This window comes from Corapipo altera, unplaced genomic scaffold (genome assembly GCF_003945725.1).
Source record: "Corapipo altera isolate COAL_440 unplaced genomic scaffold, ASM394572v1 23b, whole genome shotgun sequence".
NCBI lineage: Eukaryota > Metazoa > Chordata > Aves > Passeriformes > Pipridae > Corapipo > Corapipo altera.
Genome location: NW_020884885.1, coordinates 9,857,844 through 9,875,217, shown reverse-complemented (window position 1 = coordinate 9,875,217; position 17,374 = coordinate 9,857,844). Strand labels below are relative to the sequence as shown.

The following is a 17,374-nucleotide window of genomic DNA, read 5'->3' as shown; positions in this document are numbered from 1 at the left end:
ATATGTGTGTGACCAAGAAAGGGTAACGTGTGTAATAAGAAGCTATGTTTCCATTAATGTATGTTGTTGCCAGTTAGGTACTGATGTACTTTATTTAGATATTCAAGATATGGTTAACTACTACAATCAATTGTAGTAGTTGCCTCAGTTGTAACTGAGGGCACAGTAGTACAGTTATGCAGATAGAAATATTGTAAAATGGAAAAGTCCTAAATTTTCACACATTCACATATTTGCTAATAAACCATTGCTTGGAAGATCACTCTAATGTTAGGCAGAAATCAATGTAAAACAGAGAAAACTACTTGCATTCAGTATCATGTTTAGAAAAACTTTACCTTTCTTAGTAGCTTGCAAACTCCAAACCTTGTCTTTTACGGATTGTTTCAATTTATATGATCACTTCAGTTAATGCATGATCTGATTTTAGCATAAGCTGATGATATAGATGATGACCTAGATGATCTAGATGACTTTTAAAGGTCCTTTCCAATCCAGACTATTCTATGATTCTATGATCTGTCACCCTGCCTTGCTCTTAAGTTATGATATTTATGTGATATACTGGGGTGAAGTGCAAATTAAATTGACTGCAAATTGTCCCAACAGAATGCTTATGAAAAGTGCCTCACCTGTCATGAGTTTATCTTCCTCTTCCTCTCTATAATACAGAATAGTTATCTTTACCAACTTTTTCAGATTATTCTATGAAATTATATATGTTTTACTTGTTGAAAATTACAGTGAGAGGTCAAGAGGTTCCTCTTTATTATTTAACAATTTTTTTCAACACATGGTATGACAGACATTTAAAGATAACCTAAGTACTCCTCACCTGCAGGTTTCATTCCTTATGAGAAAGGATTATTGTTCTAGCTGTTTCAAGGGAAGTCTACAATTGAGTAGAATGAACGAGAACACAAGAAAATATTAGTTGGTAGAACTTTTTCCTTAATTTACTCATACAATGGCCATTAATATAAGAGCAGTACAAGAAAATATTTTTCTGGAAATCAGAAAAGTCATTTATTTTGCTTTATCACAGAATTTCTTTGAAATAAAATCATTGCATGTATTTAGGAGATAGGTTTGTCACTAACATATCATCTTGGATATGTAGGTTTAGAACTACAAGCCATTCAGTCTCCTTACAAATGAATTTTATAAGAACAGTCTGCTGAGATTAAAAATAGCCCCACTGATACCTTTCAAGTGCTTCCCAACCACAGAACTCTATTTTAGGGAAACAAAAGCTGTCATTGAGATATCCTTTACTTGTCTTTGGGCAGGGTCCCCAAAGCACTCTGCATAAGCAACACATCTTAGACAGCTTGAACTGGTGAAAGTTTAAAAGAAACAGATAAGAACAGCTTCATTTATTAGGTCTAGATATGGAAAAAAATCAAGCATCTGCTTTCTGTGCCAGACAGAAATGTTGACAATAAGCAGCCCTAAAACCACAGATAACTGTCATAGCTATGAACACATTTCAGATCTATTGTGTGTTAGAATAGCTTAACCAAAGACAAATATCAGTGGATATGACAATACTAAATAAGTGGTAAGTATGCCCCCTTTTTCTTTTTCACTATAGATAATAGTCTGAACATGATTTTGTATTCATTATAGCTTATTTAGCAAATATGAAGAGTATCATACACAGTTTTTGTTTTGCTTGAAAGTATAAATTGTGGGACCCAAATATATGAACCCAGATGGTGCATAAATGCAGTCTGACCTTCAGTAAGGCTGCATTTGCTTGGTATCTGTCATAATGCTAATAATTGCCCCAGTAATCCAGATCTATTCCAGGAAATTATGATCACAAAAAGACTACCTACTAACACAACTCTCAAATAAAGTTATTTACTGATGGTTTTCATATACCAAACCAAGGAAAAAGGGCCAAAAAATCCAAGCTTTTCTTCTGCTTTATAGGCTAGTTCATTGCATATGTTGACTTAAAAAAACTCCTAGTACATTTTGATCATAAGAAAGTCCTCAAAAATTTCTACCTGAAAACTGGACTTGTTCTTTCTCACTGGTATAAGAGGGGATAACAGCACTGTGCATTTACAAAGCATGATACTTCCTTTCATGATTTTTCTTGTTTCCTACAGTACTGGAAAACTTTAACAATTTATAAAATTTGTTAGGTTACAAGTCTGTTTTAGAAAAATTTCTTTCTTTTTAATATCAGATTAAATGGTTGAGCCATTTCTAACAAGGAGTGTTGGGAAGAGCTGCTGCTGGGAGCTATCACAGAATAGCAGAAATAAGACTGGGAATCTTTTCTCTTCCCTCTATAGCACTCTTTAGCACTCCACCAAAAATAACTTTATTTAAATGCAAAAGGAGTAAGAGTGGAACAAGGCTGAGAATGAAAGAAGAAGAGTATTTGGTAAGAACAAGAGAGAGGAATAAGAGACTATGACTGAAAGCTGGAAAGGGGCAGAGACTGGTTGAGCAGGACACTGGGAAGAGCTTAAGTCTGAACTGCTTGGGGATAGAGGATCTGCTTGGGAGATGATGACGGTCACAGAGGCGAGAAGAATGTATGACCAAAAAAGCACAGGGGGAAACAGATAGAGATATCTGATGGGAAATTGAGGTGCAGAGCTGAGCCTCACTGGTTGAAGAGAGTGTTTGCCAAGGAAATGTGAGGAAACAGTGAGGAATCCAAGCAGGGAGATGTGTAAAAAGAGAAAAAGGAGAGTGCCTTGATATCCAGCCCACTGTGGATAGACTGGTACTCACTGGAGTTAATATGAGAAACCAAAAAGGCAAAAAAGAGTGGAAGGAATTGAAATACAGAACTAAAGTTTTCATATAATTCAAGGAAGCAATTGTTTAGAGTTCTACTGGTGTTTTTCCTGCCACCGTTTGTTCCTTTTTATGTAGAGCTATTTTGGGAGATGGGGATTTCTATTTCTATGTAGGTTCCTAAACCACGCTTATCACTATAGTAACTGTTGCAAATAGAAGCAGGACTGTTTGCCCTTGGCTGACATACATATTTCTTTCTGACACCCTAAAACAAAATTAATCAATGCTAAAACTACTGTGCTGCAGAAGTTTTGAAGCATTGTACACCTGTAAACAGAAAGTTAACTTATGATTTTACTAACCTTAGTATAAACATCGAGCTCATTTTTATCTGAGCACAGAATCTGCCTGAAAGAGGTCCTCTCTAAGCGTGGCACATACTCAGCCACACTCAAACCTCACTTGTCACCAACATCAAGCTTTTAAACCTTCACATACAGTGCTGGAAAAGGGGGTCACATACACACTATTATTTAAAGCATTATCACATTTCTACTATTTTAGTGAAATGGTCAAATTTGGAATGGCTGTAGAATCTCAGAGCTGTTGCTCACACCGTACATCTTACAAGAGCATTACAGGGTAGGGCTGTATAAGAAGCCATTGCCACTATCAGAAGCAAAGTCACCAGAAACTGTCTGGAAATGTCTTGCCCTTATGAGAAGCAGATGTCTCTGGCTGAACTGTGACTTCTGTAAGAGCAAGAAGCTCTCTGGCATTGTGTGGCAAGGTCCTTTGCACAAAGCTGCTGCTTCTTCATCCTAATTACCACTTCTTCTGGAGCTAGGGGATGTTTTATTTCACCAACACCTGGCTTGTCTAAGAGCAGGAATTTGGAGTTCCTAAATACCTAAATTCCTAAATACCTAATATGGAGTTGGAGTTAAGCAGGAGCCATTGTTCTCCCAGAAGGAAGATCTTGCCTCAGAAGCAACATCACTTATCTTTCAACCATCTGGCAGTCAAGGGGGACTGGGATGTAAATATTGCTCTTTGTGAGAAGCTTAGCTTCTATTTTCTGCCTAGTTCTGAATTCAGTGATAACAGGAGCCTATGCCCATTTGTTCCCATTGTAGGCAACTGCTTCCTTATTAGAAACACACTCTGCGGGAAACAAAAGCCCTCCTTTGGCACAAGTGGTAAGATTCTAGAAATATCTTCAATATTTTTGCAACATAAAGGTTCCTAGGAAGGCTCAGAATCACAACCATTTTCCCACCCACTTTGATTACTCAGAGAGAACTTTAGTTGGAATTCTTAATGACCTGTGTTTACAAGCACTTTAACTTTTAAATACCCAGATGAACATTTTATCTTGCTCTGCTGTCCTGAAGTGTCAAAGGAGGAGGATACTGATTATCTGAAGTTAGGAACAAGAGTGCAGGAAATTTTTACAACTGTTTTCTTAAAGTAATGAATTCTTTCCTTCAACAGACATCGTTAAGTTTTTTCCAGTTATATCCTTAATAAATATCACTTCAGTGTTGTGACGCTCACTGAAGTTTAAACCTTTAACCTTTAAAATGTGGACCCACTCACATTAGAAGTGGACACTGCATTCACAAATAAAATAAGAAATATTTTTTTTTTGGAATATCATGATGAAGATCCATGAACCAGGAGACAAATTAGTAACATTTGTTCCACTTCAAAAACTGCCAGGAAGACTAGTCTCAAACCCCCATGTTTGCAGAGAACACTTAATGGTCATTTTGAAAACCAATTTCCACAAACAAGAAATTGTAGCAGAAAAAGAAACCTGTTCAGCACAAGGAAGTTTTAAGGCAAGTTTATGATTCTTTGTGCAACTGTCTAAGTGCCTTGGAAATAATACAAGTGTTAAAATAAAAAGGTTGCAATTTTGAAATTCTTAAAAACTAAGACACAGGCTCCTCCTAGTGGTAAAAACGCAGGAATTATTCATTTTGTGCTAAGAAACTTCTAGAACTATTTATTATTACTAATTACTCTCAGCCTTCAATTTGGTTCTGGAAGGTTTAGAAACCTCTAAGTTCTTTACTGCTGTTAAGGAATTTTTATCTAAATATCAAAATGAGTGGGACATGACTAAAACCACATGCAAACAACTGGAATTATTTTTTTCCTCCAAAATAAATTTTAGGGACCTCTTAGTGCTTAGGAGTGATGAAGGGAAAGAGAAAAGGATGGAAGACTGAATTCCGAAAGACTTATGCTTTTGTACCACTTTAAAATCCGACCTGCATTTGGTATCCAAAGAGCAGCACTGTGCATTTAGTAGTGGAAACACTGCACAGCATGCCTTTGGCTCAGATGAATATGCTACATGCCTACAGTTCTCAGAACATCTGCTAAATCCCCATCATCGAGTGCAAGAAAGATTTTATATATTTCAAAAATGTCTTCAATTTTGAAGCCAAGACAGTTGCTCTCACCTAAAGAGCAGAGGCACAGTGTCAGCCCACTTGCTGAGGTTGTTCCTGATTCATCCGTGCCAAGGAACAGCAAACAATATATTTAGCCACACCTGTTCTTTAAGAAAATTCTGTCAAAAGGGACAGAGGGCCATTTTTATTAAAGGTCCTTTAAAAGTGTTATTCTGTTCTGAAGTTTTTCAGCAGCCTAGAGCATATAGCAGTTTATGTAATTTATGTAAGTCACAGAAAAATACATTACAAAAATAGCTTCTACAAGGGAAAAAAAGGAGCTGTATATAGTAAGTGATGCTATGCATTTAATAACCTTCCCCTTATAATTTGAAGTTAATGGTTTGATCATGTTAATAGGCTGACAACATAATTACAATTTAAAAATTTAAATTGACTACCTGAGTGGGACCCAGTACTGCAGTAAATGGAACACCTATTGCAGGCCAAAGTGCTTTCACTCTTAACCATACTTGTAGTAGTATCAAGAACACTACAATTGCTAAAAATTCAGATATTGCTATAAGAAAATTTACAGTGTCAGAGGACAAAAGAAAGAAAATAATTTCAAAACAGGTTAATTTCATGATTTACCGATTTCAGTTTTGCCTTTAAGCCTTTAAGGATGAAAAATCCTTTATATGTCATTTCTACTTCCAAGCATGTAATAAAAATTTCCATAATTCAGATGCGTCTGTTTTCCCCATTCACATTTTTAGACACTTTTTTTTTTAAAGACAAATCACATAAATGTTGTGACAGAAGAAAAAAAAAAAACAAAATTACTTAAAACTGCTTCTGTGGAAAGAAATTTAGATTGTTCATTTATAGTCTTCTCTTCCTCATTATTTAATATATGTGTAGGGTATATTTTGTATATAATTACATTCATTCCAGAATAAGTTACACTGATAGAAAAGCACACAAGGATGAAAACTAGTTGCTGGTTGAATGACATTTTATTTTCACATTCAGAGAGCTGTACAGTTTCTATAAATAGATGTGATACTATAATATTTACATCATTTCCTCACCCATATTGGTATATTCCATTTAAAATGGCAGATACCCTGACCAAGCCAAAACAGGGTTATTTCTGGGTGCATTTAGTCAGAATTCTATGTCAAAACATACAATACATCAGTTTGCATCAGAGCAAGTTTTCCTGGTATTTTACATGTAACATTATTTTCTCTAGACAGTCTCATCTTCCAGCACCCTAAGAGCTTTCCAGACAAGTGCAGTACAGTTCAAGAACAAAAACAAGATGCAAAAAACCATTCATATTTGGCCTATTTAAAATAAGGAATGTATGGACAGTTTTAACTATGTGACTTTCATAATACACAAACACAGTATTTTCAAGATCCCTTGAAACACAAGTACAGATCAAAAAAAAACAACCAACCAACCAACCAATAGTTTAAAAAAATTGAAGACAGCATAATCCCCTGGGCTTCTGAACATGTTCTGCAGATTTCTATAGTGTACTTCTGCCAATAATGTTTCCAAGTTTTATACTCCCTTATTCATTTTCTAATCCCTGTGATTAACTGCTTTAGGCAGTGCTTATATGCATCTGTTAAGTCTACTGCTGGGATAACTACAAACGTTACCTAAATTCCCATTTGAAAATTCACACAATCCATGAAGTGTCGAGGTTTTTCACAATATATTACCTTCAAAGTTTCTCTCTCCGCTTCTTTCCCCTCTTGAGAAGCAGTCATCTCCACAGATGGACAAATTTAATAGCCAAACTTCAACTGTCACATGGTACTTTAAGACTATGACAGCTAAATTGTTTATCTCTACCAAAAGAGTCTGAAGAACTATGTGACAAGAACTCTGTGTTAGTAGTTAAAAATGAACAACACAGAAGGAAAACAATAAAACACTACATTTAAACAACATACAGGACTAGACTGCTTCCACTGTGCACATACCAGAGAATCAGAAAGCAGAAGCCTGCAGTTGTAAAGTGATTAAATTGTAACAAGAACCACTAGAACAAAAAAAACAACCGAACTCAAGCTGTTAGTCATCTTAAGAAAAAAGGAACTCCAAAGGAATGTCCAGAGTAAGTAACTCACAGCTGGATGCAGATGCTCAAAACTGTCTGATTAAAAGCTCATTTAAAAACTCCATTACGGATGAATTCAGAAGGAGACTGCACAGTGAAGTCTCAGGTTTTTCTATGGGGAAAGACTTGCAGGGTCATACATAAATAATCACGTTCTCATAAAAGACAGAAAGTGAGCTCCAGTAACTGCAGCAAAACTGGGAGTACTGCATGTCAGTGTGCCAAAGGGTAGGTATTTCTAAATATCATGATCAACTGGAAACTGGTCGAGGTGGTTTGCTTTTATTTTCTGCCTCTTTCCCACGAATTGCAGCCACGTAAGAGAAGAGACACAGCACGGAGTAGCAGATTTCATGAGCCTACAAGAATTCAGAAGAAGAGATAATGAAATTCAGATTATTAGGTGTTTTGCAAAATCCATTGCACATTTTGTAGTTTGCTATATGTCTTTCTTCATAAGACAACTACTCTGGCTAGAAACAAAAATCAGGAAAATGTGTCCCATACCTTCTAACTGAGATGGATAGAGGAGAAAATATGTATAACAAACTAAAAACCTCCTTTAGGATAAAAACATTAGTTGCTTAATAGTATGATTTAATAATTTTTAAAAACAGTATGCCAAGCTGGAAAGTTGGACAGCTGGCTTTAGAAAAAACATTCTACATAATTACTTTTGGTCTGTTGTATGAAGTTACAAGAAATTTTCTGGGAGGGGTTGGAAGAGCTAACTAAAAAAACTAAACATCCAATACTGAACCTTGACTAACAAGATGGTGGGATTCTTCCTTATTCATAACTACCTTGTTATGCTAGGACTGGTAATTCTTGTAATTTTTAATCAAACACTAGTGAATAATATGAGCTTTTGGTTTGGCCTGGTTTTTTTTAATTAAAAAATACCCTACAACCCAATATTGCAGGTTTCCTATGAAGAATACCAGGCAATTCTGTCACTATCTTAAAGGAGAGGGTTTCACACAGCATTAACAAGTTTTACAATTATTACTTTTAACTCATTATATGCTATTATTTAACTGAAAATCCTCTTTTAGCATGTGATTGGTAGCACAATTCAGTGAAGGTAAGACTTAAGACTTAATTTATATCCTAGTTCTAATACTGGCTATTCTGGTGATGTTAAAAACTCTTATCCTGTAATCTGACATTTAAAATCTTTGTAAATCTAATAATCATAACAAGGTTTTGTTGTATTATAGTACCACCTTAAACACATCAAATACAATTTTTTTCATTGAACTGGCTTTTCTTATTAAGAGATACAGCTATCTGCTTCTTAAACTACATATATTCTAAGCATTTTGTTCTAAAACATTTCTAGCTCCTTCAGTTAATTTTTCTCTCTCTCCCCTTGAAGGACTGTGAGTTCCCATGAAACCAACAAATGTGCACATTGCACTTCAGACACAAAATAACTGAAGAAATTTCAGTTCTGACAATAATCACTGTCTTCTATTTCTTCCTTATAAGTGCATATAAGCCTGATCATGTGTAAAAGTACCAAATATCATTATAAACTGATGGTGTTCACAAAATGTTATAAAAACTGAACACTAAATCACAGCAATAATTCATCTATACAGCAGGAATCAATACTTGTATTGTTCTCTTGCATCTCCCTGCTCACTTTCATGACGAAATGGGAATTTTTCATAAGCTGTTAATAATCATTTTATGCCTATGAACTAGTCTCCCTATACATTGTTTCTATGGATTAAGGATTCTGTTCTGCACTGTCTTAAAACTAACAGTTCCACTAGTTCTTATTGTGCTAAACCAGCTACCTTGCATCTTCATCTATCTTTAAAAAGAGACAGTGCTTTCTGTACTACCTGTTGAGTTCCTCTAATTTTATAGGTACAACAATCACTGAGTTTTCTTGTCTTTCCTGGAGGAAAACAAGCATAAAAAGCAGCTGGGGTTTCACTGCAAATCCTGCAATCCCAATGTGATTCTTTTTGCCACATGAAAATGTAAGGATAGATCCTCTAGAGAACTACCAGAAGGCATCACAGGTGACTCACCATTGGCGTCTTGTACTTGTGGCTCACCACTTCTTTAGTTTCAGGAACTAAAACCGGACGGGCAAGAGACAAAACAAAAAGTTCAAAAAACAAGAGGCAAATGGGAAAGAAATAGCACAACGTTCCCATAGGAAAGGGAAGGGATGCAGACAGACAGCAGGTGCAGATACAGGCCACATCACTATCCTTCACTTCTAGATACTTTTCCTTTTTTTCATTTACATTATATATGTCCTTGGAAGATACTGATAATGATAATACATTACGCAGGTTGGCAAAAATTTTCACTGCCTCTGTTTGGCACAGTAGGTATTTGATGGTTCTTAGAGATTCTGGCTTTTGTCATATTACTTATTCCTGCTAGACAGCAAAAATAGTGAAAAAATATGCCTAATAACAAAATATGCCTTATGACTACTACAATAAAACACGAACCAACAATTCCATGGGAATTTATCAATATGTGATTCCCAAAGATTTTCCCATTGAGATGTTTGAATCCTTCTCTGCTGAATAATAGATCTCAAAAGAACTGTTTGAGACTATATAGTAAATCAGTGAAATCCAGAAAAAAAAAAAAAGAAGTTGAGGGAGAAAATTTTCTAAACTGGAAGACTGTTTCCCAGCTTAATTTTAAGTTTCTTGAGATATTCTTTCTCCTGTATAGGATGTGTGTGATGGTATTTACTTGACACACTGACTGAAAACGTTCATAGTTTTTGAAAAAGTTGTCTCAAATAAAATACTGAATTCAGTGACATGTATTCTTAAAATACCGAGCTTGTTGACTTATAGAAGTCTCTATATAAAAAGAGGATTAAGGCACTGATGAAAAAAATCTATTATCCAGAAAATTTCATCTTGCTCCCTTGCACTGCCTCAAACTGACAGAAATGAAGACAGGCACAATATAGCTGAAGAAAATTTGTCTTTTGTTCTCATTGTGGAATGGCTAAAAAAGCATGCTGTAACCATCCCATTTCACTGCATTTGAATTGTGTCTTTGACCCACACTTGGTCTGCAAATGTTGTGAACAGGTACCATGGGAAATCACCAGGAGAGAACAAAGACCACACCAACATACAACTGGCAAATTTAAAACGTTAAGATCAGTGGAATACCAAGACCAACTCTGAATACTCCCCTTCCAGAACAGCTGAAATTTGCCATGGAATTTCTGTGTCACAACAAAAGAATTTCGAAGCAGTACAGAAATTATCCAAAACCAAATCATACCAGGTTCATAGAGGAAGGATAAATGTTTTATTACACATAGTACTAGTGACAAAAAAAGAAACGGAGGCAGATGAGTTCAGTATGAAGAACTAGGAAAAGTCCACAACAAAACCTTTCCATGCAGATGTCATCTTTTCAACTATGATATGACACAGCTGAACGCTGGAGAGGGAGACGAATCACACTCTAAAGGGCCAAAAGTAGGCAGTGCAGACTGGGTTTGAGAAATTTCTCTAAATATAAATCAATGACTACTAATTCTCGTATGCCATGGTATTGTCATTCTTGAAAAAAAAATCTAGTGAAAAGGACAGAATATGATGGTAAAGAGTAATGCTTTTGTTTTATTTTTCAACTCTCACTTTTCTTGAAGTTGGCAGTTACATTAAGGACTCAGAAACAAGGGAAGTGCACACCCAGGCTGCACTGCCCCAGCAATACCAGAGACTAGAGTTGGGGAGATAAGGAGGTGCACATCCAAGCTACCTTACCCGTTGGCACCAGATGTTCCAAATTAACTCCATGTCACCAGGGGATAAAGGTGGGAGTGAGGCTGGTGCACAGCCAAATAAGGTAGGACTTTTACAGCTGTGTAAGTCTCACTGCCCACTGGATAACATACAACTGTTCATAAACTCTTCAAAAAGCAGGAAGGGAAAGCTGTAAGGACCTTGTGCCACAAGGGAAGGAGAGAAGGGAAGCTGTAAAGTCCTGTATCATAATTGAGAATAGGAAGAGAGGGAACAGGAGAGCACCTAGGCGAGGTACTGTCTCCCCACTTCACAGTCAGTAAAAGTTGCCTTGTCTTTAAGTAAAGTACTCCTTCACTGTTCTTGTAATGCAGGAAATTCTCCTGAGATGACTGAGTTATGAAGAGTAAAAAGAGTGGGTTTGCATTTACACTCAGAGAAGTCAAAGCACTACCACTGTAGAATACAAATAAAAAAGAAGAAAGGAAAAAAGAAAAAACAAACAAACAAACAAAAAAACCCAACAAACAAAAACCCAAACAAACAAAAAAGAAAATACCCAAGCCTCCTAAGACTCAAGCCTCAAACTGAGAGATGAGTAGAAGCACTTTTAACATAAAAGTTATTCCTGATGCTGTTGAACTGAGTGGATGAAATGAGTAAATTATTAAGCACCATTCTGCAGCCTTTGGTCCTGTGAATTAAACTATGGCGCTACCACAAAATGGGTTTAGGGGACATCACTTTACCTGCTGGAGAATGAAGGTTTTCATAGCAGCGACGATGAAGGGGCCACAAGAAAGTAAAGCACAAGTACACAGCAGTAACTCAAATTTCAGTGGGAAAAGCCTTACATTTCCTCACTTAAATTTCCACTTCCATTTGTAGGACACAATTCCTGAACGTCTGCTTGCATCCTGCTCTGAAACCACAAGTCCAACTTTCATGCTGCCTCTAAGCCCAGCATTAACACAAACAGACCTTTAATTTCCTGATGCAATATCACTAACTTGGAGCACTCGCACTTCGTAAAATCAAATAAATCTTGCATTGAACGACTTCCCATCAGACTAGAGTATGCAGTCTCTACCTTTCTAAAAGGATCTACTACTTCAATATACTCTTACTATAATGAATTTGATGGCAAGGTTCATCATGTTTAACACAGCTAAATAACTTCACTCTCAAGAAGTCCAAGCAAGTTTTTGATGAATGCTGTTAGTCTACTATTAATCAACACGTTAATTTATCTTGAACTGGAGAGACTGACATATCTTCCCACCTTTAAAACAATTTTAAAAGCAGCTCTGGAGTAGTTTCTCATCTCTGCACAGAAAGAAAGGTTAACTCCCCTTCAACATCTTTCTTTCTTCTTTCTCTTTATTAGCTGGATTGGCAAATTGTAAATCTCATTTGGTACATTTAAATTGATTCTTGTCTGTGAATCTATTTTGGGAGTAGAATATTTTGAATTTAAAATGTTTAATTTCTCAATTTGTGCTTGTAGAATCCAACTCCCACTTTATTTTTAATTACCTCTGAAAATTATCATTTTATAAGTTCCATATCACAATTCTAGCTTTTGCAATAGGCCCTTGATTATAAGAAGTACTTTTTCTTATATTTATTACAGACATTATTTAGGGACTAACTGCTACAGAGTTACAGAGCCATCAATATAAGTTGACTAGAAATAACCAAGCCAAATACTGTCTTTTCTTCTTGTGCAATATAAACAAACTATTAAAAGAAATATTTTCCATTAAACCTCTCAAAAGTGATCCAAAATTCATTTCTGTTTCAAGTAATTTCTATTAAGTTAAAGATTTCAGAAGCTGAAGCCATTCTTTAAGCTAATTTTATGACTTCTGAATTCTCATCTTTGTAAAACTCATCAATAATCTTTTACTGACTTGAACAATTTGTATTACTAAAATGATTTATGCCCATCATGGTGAAAACATGATATCAAAGAAACATGCAACCACAAATTGAAGACACCTTCTGAACATATAAAGTACCAGAAATTTTTTGTGGTTTAAATATACTGATCTGAGCATCTGAACCATGAGCAACATTTTTAGAAAACTGGACAAAATTGTTCATGAATTCAAAGCCAAACTTCTTGGAGATTTATAGTAAATAACAAGCAAACTGCAACAGTCAGAAGGGTTTTATCATTTGGATACCTTAGAACTTTGTATCACCAAAAGGAGACAACACATTATTATGAAAAAAGACATTAATTTCAGAAATCTTGTATTAATTTAAGGGAGAATCCCTCAGCCAGAACATTCTACACACATTACCAAAGAATAAGGAGAGTCTTGGTAATGGGAGCTGGTGATTCAGATTTTGATTTATGGCCAAAGTATGGGTGCTGATCTACTATGGAAAGAAAGTCATAAAAATTTAGCTTCTTTTTAAATGTTTCATAGATATTCCTAAGACCTACACAAATGTCTCACAGATGGGTGGAAGAATAAACCAATACAGGTTTGGGGGCTATTTCAAGAGAAGTACATGGATCATTCTTCCAGAGACCGGCATCTGAAGTCACTCATTTTTTTCAGACCCCAGTTAAGAATAGCGTTTCTGGCACTAAGACTGAAGAGTAACCTGGAATTTTCCCCAAACTACAGTGTTAGGTAGATTATATGCAATAGTAATAACTGACCAAAACAGGACAAATTCTCTGTTCTCCTCAACCTTTACTTTTCCCCTCTTTACCAGTCAGGCTCCAAAACAAAGATCATAGGATAAATAAAGTGCAACCTGACAAAACGTCTTCTGCTCCGTACAACAAAAATTAAATTCCACATAGAGCAAAAATTAAACTTTGCAATTAACAGCTGTTCTTTGTAATGAAAGCATAGTGTGTTGAGAAAGATCAGCTTTAAATCCTGCTTAAAAAAAGTGATTTCTCAGATGAGAAAGAAACATACCAAAGAAAATTCCTCCATACATCCAAGCTTAACTGTTGTTTTGTTTGCTTCAGAAGACTCAGGACATTTTCTCTGTCTAATAACAAAAAGCACCTAGGTTACAAATCTTAATATGATGAAAATTAATGTGTAAATTTTTATGTTAAGTTACCCATCTCTCAGGTAACTTCTCACGTGAAATCTACATTCTCTCCCATCTTTGAAACTGCAGTGCAACTCTGAATCTGAAAACTGGAAATTTGAGTTACTGCCATGTGAGTACAGACCTAATATCAAAATAATGTAATTACCAAATTCCTCCAGGACAAAGACTCCTCGCACAGTATTGCACTTTTTAATGTGATTCAGCTCTATGAAAACCTACAAAAACAGGAGGAAAGTAACATATAATTAGTTGGGTTTGTTTTTTTGTGTTCAACTAAAACCCAAAATTAAACAAAAACATCATCACAACAGACACAACCTGAAGTTTTATAGCACACACTACCAGTTCATTTACAGTTTAATACATAAATAAAGGGTGAAATAAATATTCAGAAGACAAACTTGCCACAATGCTAGAAATCAACAAAAAAACTTAGAAGTGCTAAGAAGCGAAGACAGCAGAAGATGAAGTACCTTCCGCTCCTTGCAGGAGGAGAAAGCATGGAAGAGAAACGAAGGAGTTAGTAACTCTGACATATCCAACATTGCTACCCCTTCAGGCACTCAAATGAGTTATTGCAAAAAGAATACCAACACACCTGAAATACAGCAAAGAGGGGGACGAGAAAAATGCTGACTCCCAAATTTGGCGCTATTTGTAGCCTCTTATACATCCCAGTTGGTTTCTGCCCCTCCATGCATCCTCCTCCAGCACAGAGGGCAGGTAAAGGGCACTATACTTCCCACCATGACACTGATCCTCCTAACCTATCCAGTAGCTGAACTGAATCCAATGAGGAACCACTAATCTTTCCTCTCCCTGACAGTTCTGCCATTAAGATTTTACTAAAGTTTATGATATATAATCTTCATAATTACTCTTGGAACCTCCTCCTTTAACAGTCAGTACTAGCTTTCTGCTTTAAGCAGGATGGAAAACTCTGGATCCTTCTCTATGGTTTGCTCACTTCACGTATGGGTTTTCCCAGCTGACCAGTCACTTGAACCCCAAAAGACAAAAGCAGTTGAACTACATGGCTAGGTTTTTCAGTCCAGAACCTAGATGCCAAGACTGCGTGAATAAACAAGTTCTCTTTGCATAATGAGTTTGTTCAATATCCAATCTATGTCAAGATACAAAATAATCCCTTCTTAGTGCACATCTCCAAAAGGGTCAAAGTCAGTACACAGACATAAGAAGGTGTAGCAAGTCCTATAAGGAATCAAATCCAGTTTCTAGTAGACTTGCTTTTCAAGGCAAGAGAAACACTAAGAGTAACATTGCCCTAACATTCAGAGTGTCTATGTCAAACACCTTACAGAGATCTTTGCCAAATTATATTATAGAAGTCTGGTTTCAAACTTTCAGTGCTTATACACTTACGACACCATGATCTCAGGACCTTTTTTTAAAAATAGTACTGGAGAAACTTCATTGTCTTGGAAAGAAGGGAAAGGAAAACTTTGCAACCCTCTTGAATCCTGTATTAGCAACACCGATGTAATCATACATAATATGCTACCCAAGAAAGGCAGTCAACACTAGAAATTGTTGTGGGCTTTTTTTTTAAGAAACAGACTTATCTGTATTAAGAAAGATCAGTAAATGCACTGTATATCAGAGAAGACAGGTTGACTTTCAAGTCAAAGTGGTTTTATTGTTATTTTTATTGGTAGAGAACTAACCAACAGACCCAGATATTTTTTGTGCAATATAAACCCCTGAAACTTCCACTTAATCAAAAGTCTAAAGCTTGCTTTCTGCTTACATTCAAGTAGTCAAAGGAAAGGATACTTAATTCCATCTTTTTTCTGTTTGCCTGTTTTCATCCATGTTCTGTATCAGTTTAGTTGGTCAAAACCATTTTATTTATTGATGTATACTTACAAAATGAACAAGTCAATAACAGAACACTTTCTTTATTGCACTTAGTTTCCTTTTTCTGTAATCTTTTCTGCGAAAGGTTTTTGCTAGTAGTCTAAAGTTCAAAAATACAGAAACTCAATAGAAAGACTCAGGTGAAACACTGGTTGTTTTATTTGGTAACAGTAAAACTGCCTAAAAGACTTGACTGCCCCAGGTGGTCATGATCTGAGTTAATGTGCTGCATTAATCAGTGCTGCATTTCCACAAGAGTTATAAGATGAGAATTTATCGAGTTTGTCCCAATTACAATCCATTTTTAGAAGATATAAGTTGATGGGCAATTTCTTGCTATATTATTTAAGGCACACAGATGCTCTCCTCTCACTCAATCAGAAAACACAGAAATAACAGTTACTTACCCTAGGGAAACTGTGGTTCTTCAAGACAGAGCATTCAGTGTGGATCCTACTGTAGATGGGCATGTGCCTGATGCATCTTATTAAGCTTCCATCTATTTTTGACACAGATGAGTTCATAACGGGGACAGGGTACTGAGTCCCAATATTACAATTTGCAGATGTAAACTCAGAATAATCTGCCAATGCCACAGGTACACTTGACACCTTCCTATTCTAAAGAACTTCCTCTGACCTGCTAGGCACAAATAGACTTGAACATTTTTTCTTCTTAAACTTACACGTGCTGCAGCATGGCAACACAATTTGTGAGCACTGAAGACAGGTATCGTGTGTCAATAACAGGCTGTCCACCCTGCATCTAAGACATTTCCTAAGGAATTCACAAGATGGTAAGAAAATATACACAGTGCAAAACAAAAGCCATCAAAAACAGCTTCATAACAGCAAGCTCCATTCTGGCACTGAAGCAGTATGTTCAGTCTTCTCAGTTAATTAATGGACTCCATTAATACTTTTTTTCAAAAGTGGAAACCCTTCTTCCTCTGTTCTAAATGAATTATTTCTATGATGTGCAGTCAAGCAGAGCAATAGAAAACCTTTATTTTAGTAATCTACAATACTGAAAAGAACACTTGGGAAGATAGCCAAGAACAGGGCCTGTATATGGAGTAAGGAAAGGAAGATGAAGAGAAAGCTGTGCCTGAGGAAGTCCTGTAGGCCTTTGTTGGTCAGTATCCCCATACAAACTCAACAGAAACAGAAAAACTCATTTTCAGCAAAGAGAAATAGCTGAAGGATCCTGGTTTTAATGATGCTTATATACATATTCTGAAACCAACTCCCTTAGGGAGCAATTCATGCAATGTATCTGAAAATTGGAAAGAACAATTCATCTCGAATATCACACCTTTTATTAAGAAAGCAGACTGGTTGATG

The 17,374-nt window shown here is 36.0% G+C and overlaps 1 protein-coding gene across 35 annotated transcripts in view; it reads right to left on the bottom strand.

Annotated features, from left to right (window-relative positions):
• Nucleotides 1–6,171: 6,171 nt before the first annotated feature.
• MADD (MAP kinase activating death domain) overlaps nt 6,172–17,374 on the bottom strand; it is a 71,616-nt gene continuing 60,413 nt past the window's right edge. For 21 of the 35 annotated variants that reach the window (XM_027641867.1, XM_027641878.1, XM_027641870.1 and 18 more), the window contains 4 exons: nt 14,627–14,635; nt 14,299–14,368; nt 9,357–9,403; nt 6,172–7,670 (listed from right to left, as the gene is read on the bottom strand). In XM_027641867.1, the coding sequence (XP_027497668.1) occupies nt 7,563–7,670; nt 9,357–9,403; nt 14,299–14,368; nt 14,627–14,635 (234 nt within the window). In that variant the 3' untranslated portion in view covers nt 6,172–7,562. The remainder of the gene's footprint in view (nt 7,671–9,356; nt 9,404–14,298; nt 14,369–14,626; nt 14,636–17,374) is intronic. The other 14 variants (XM_027641871.1, XM_027641879.1, XM_027641892.1 and 11 more) reach the window with 2 other exon arrangements.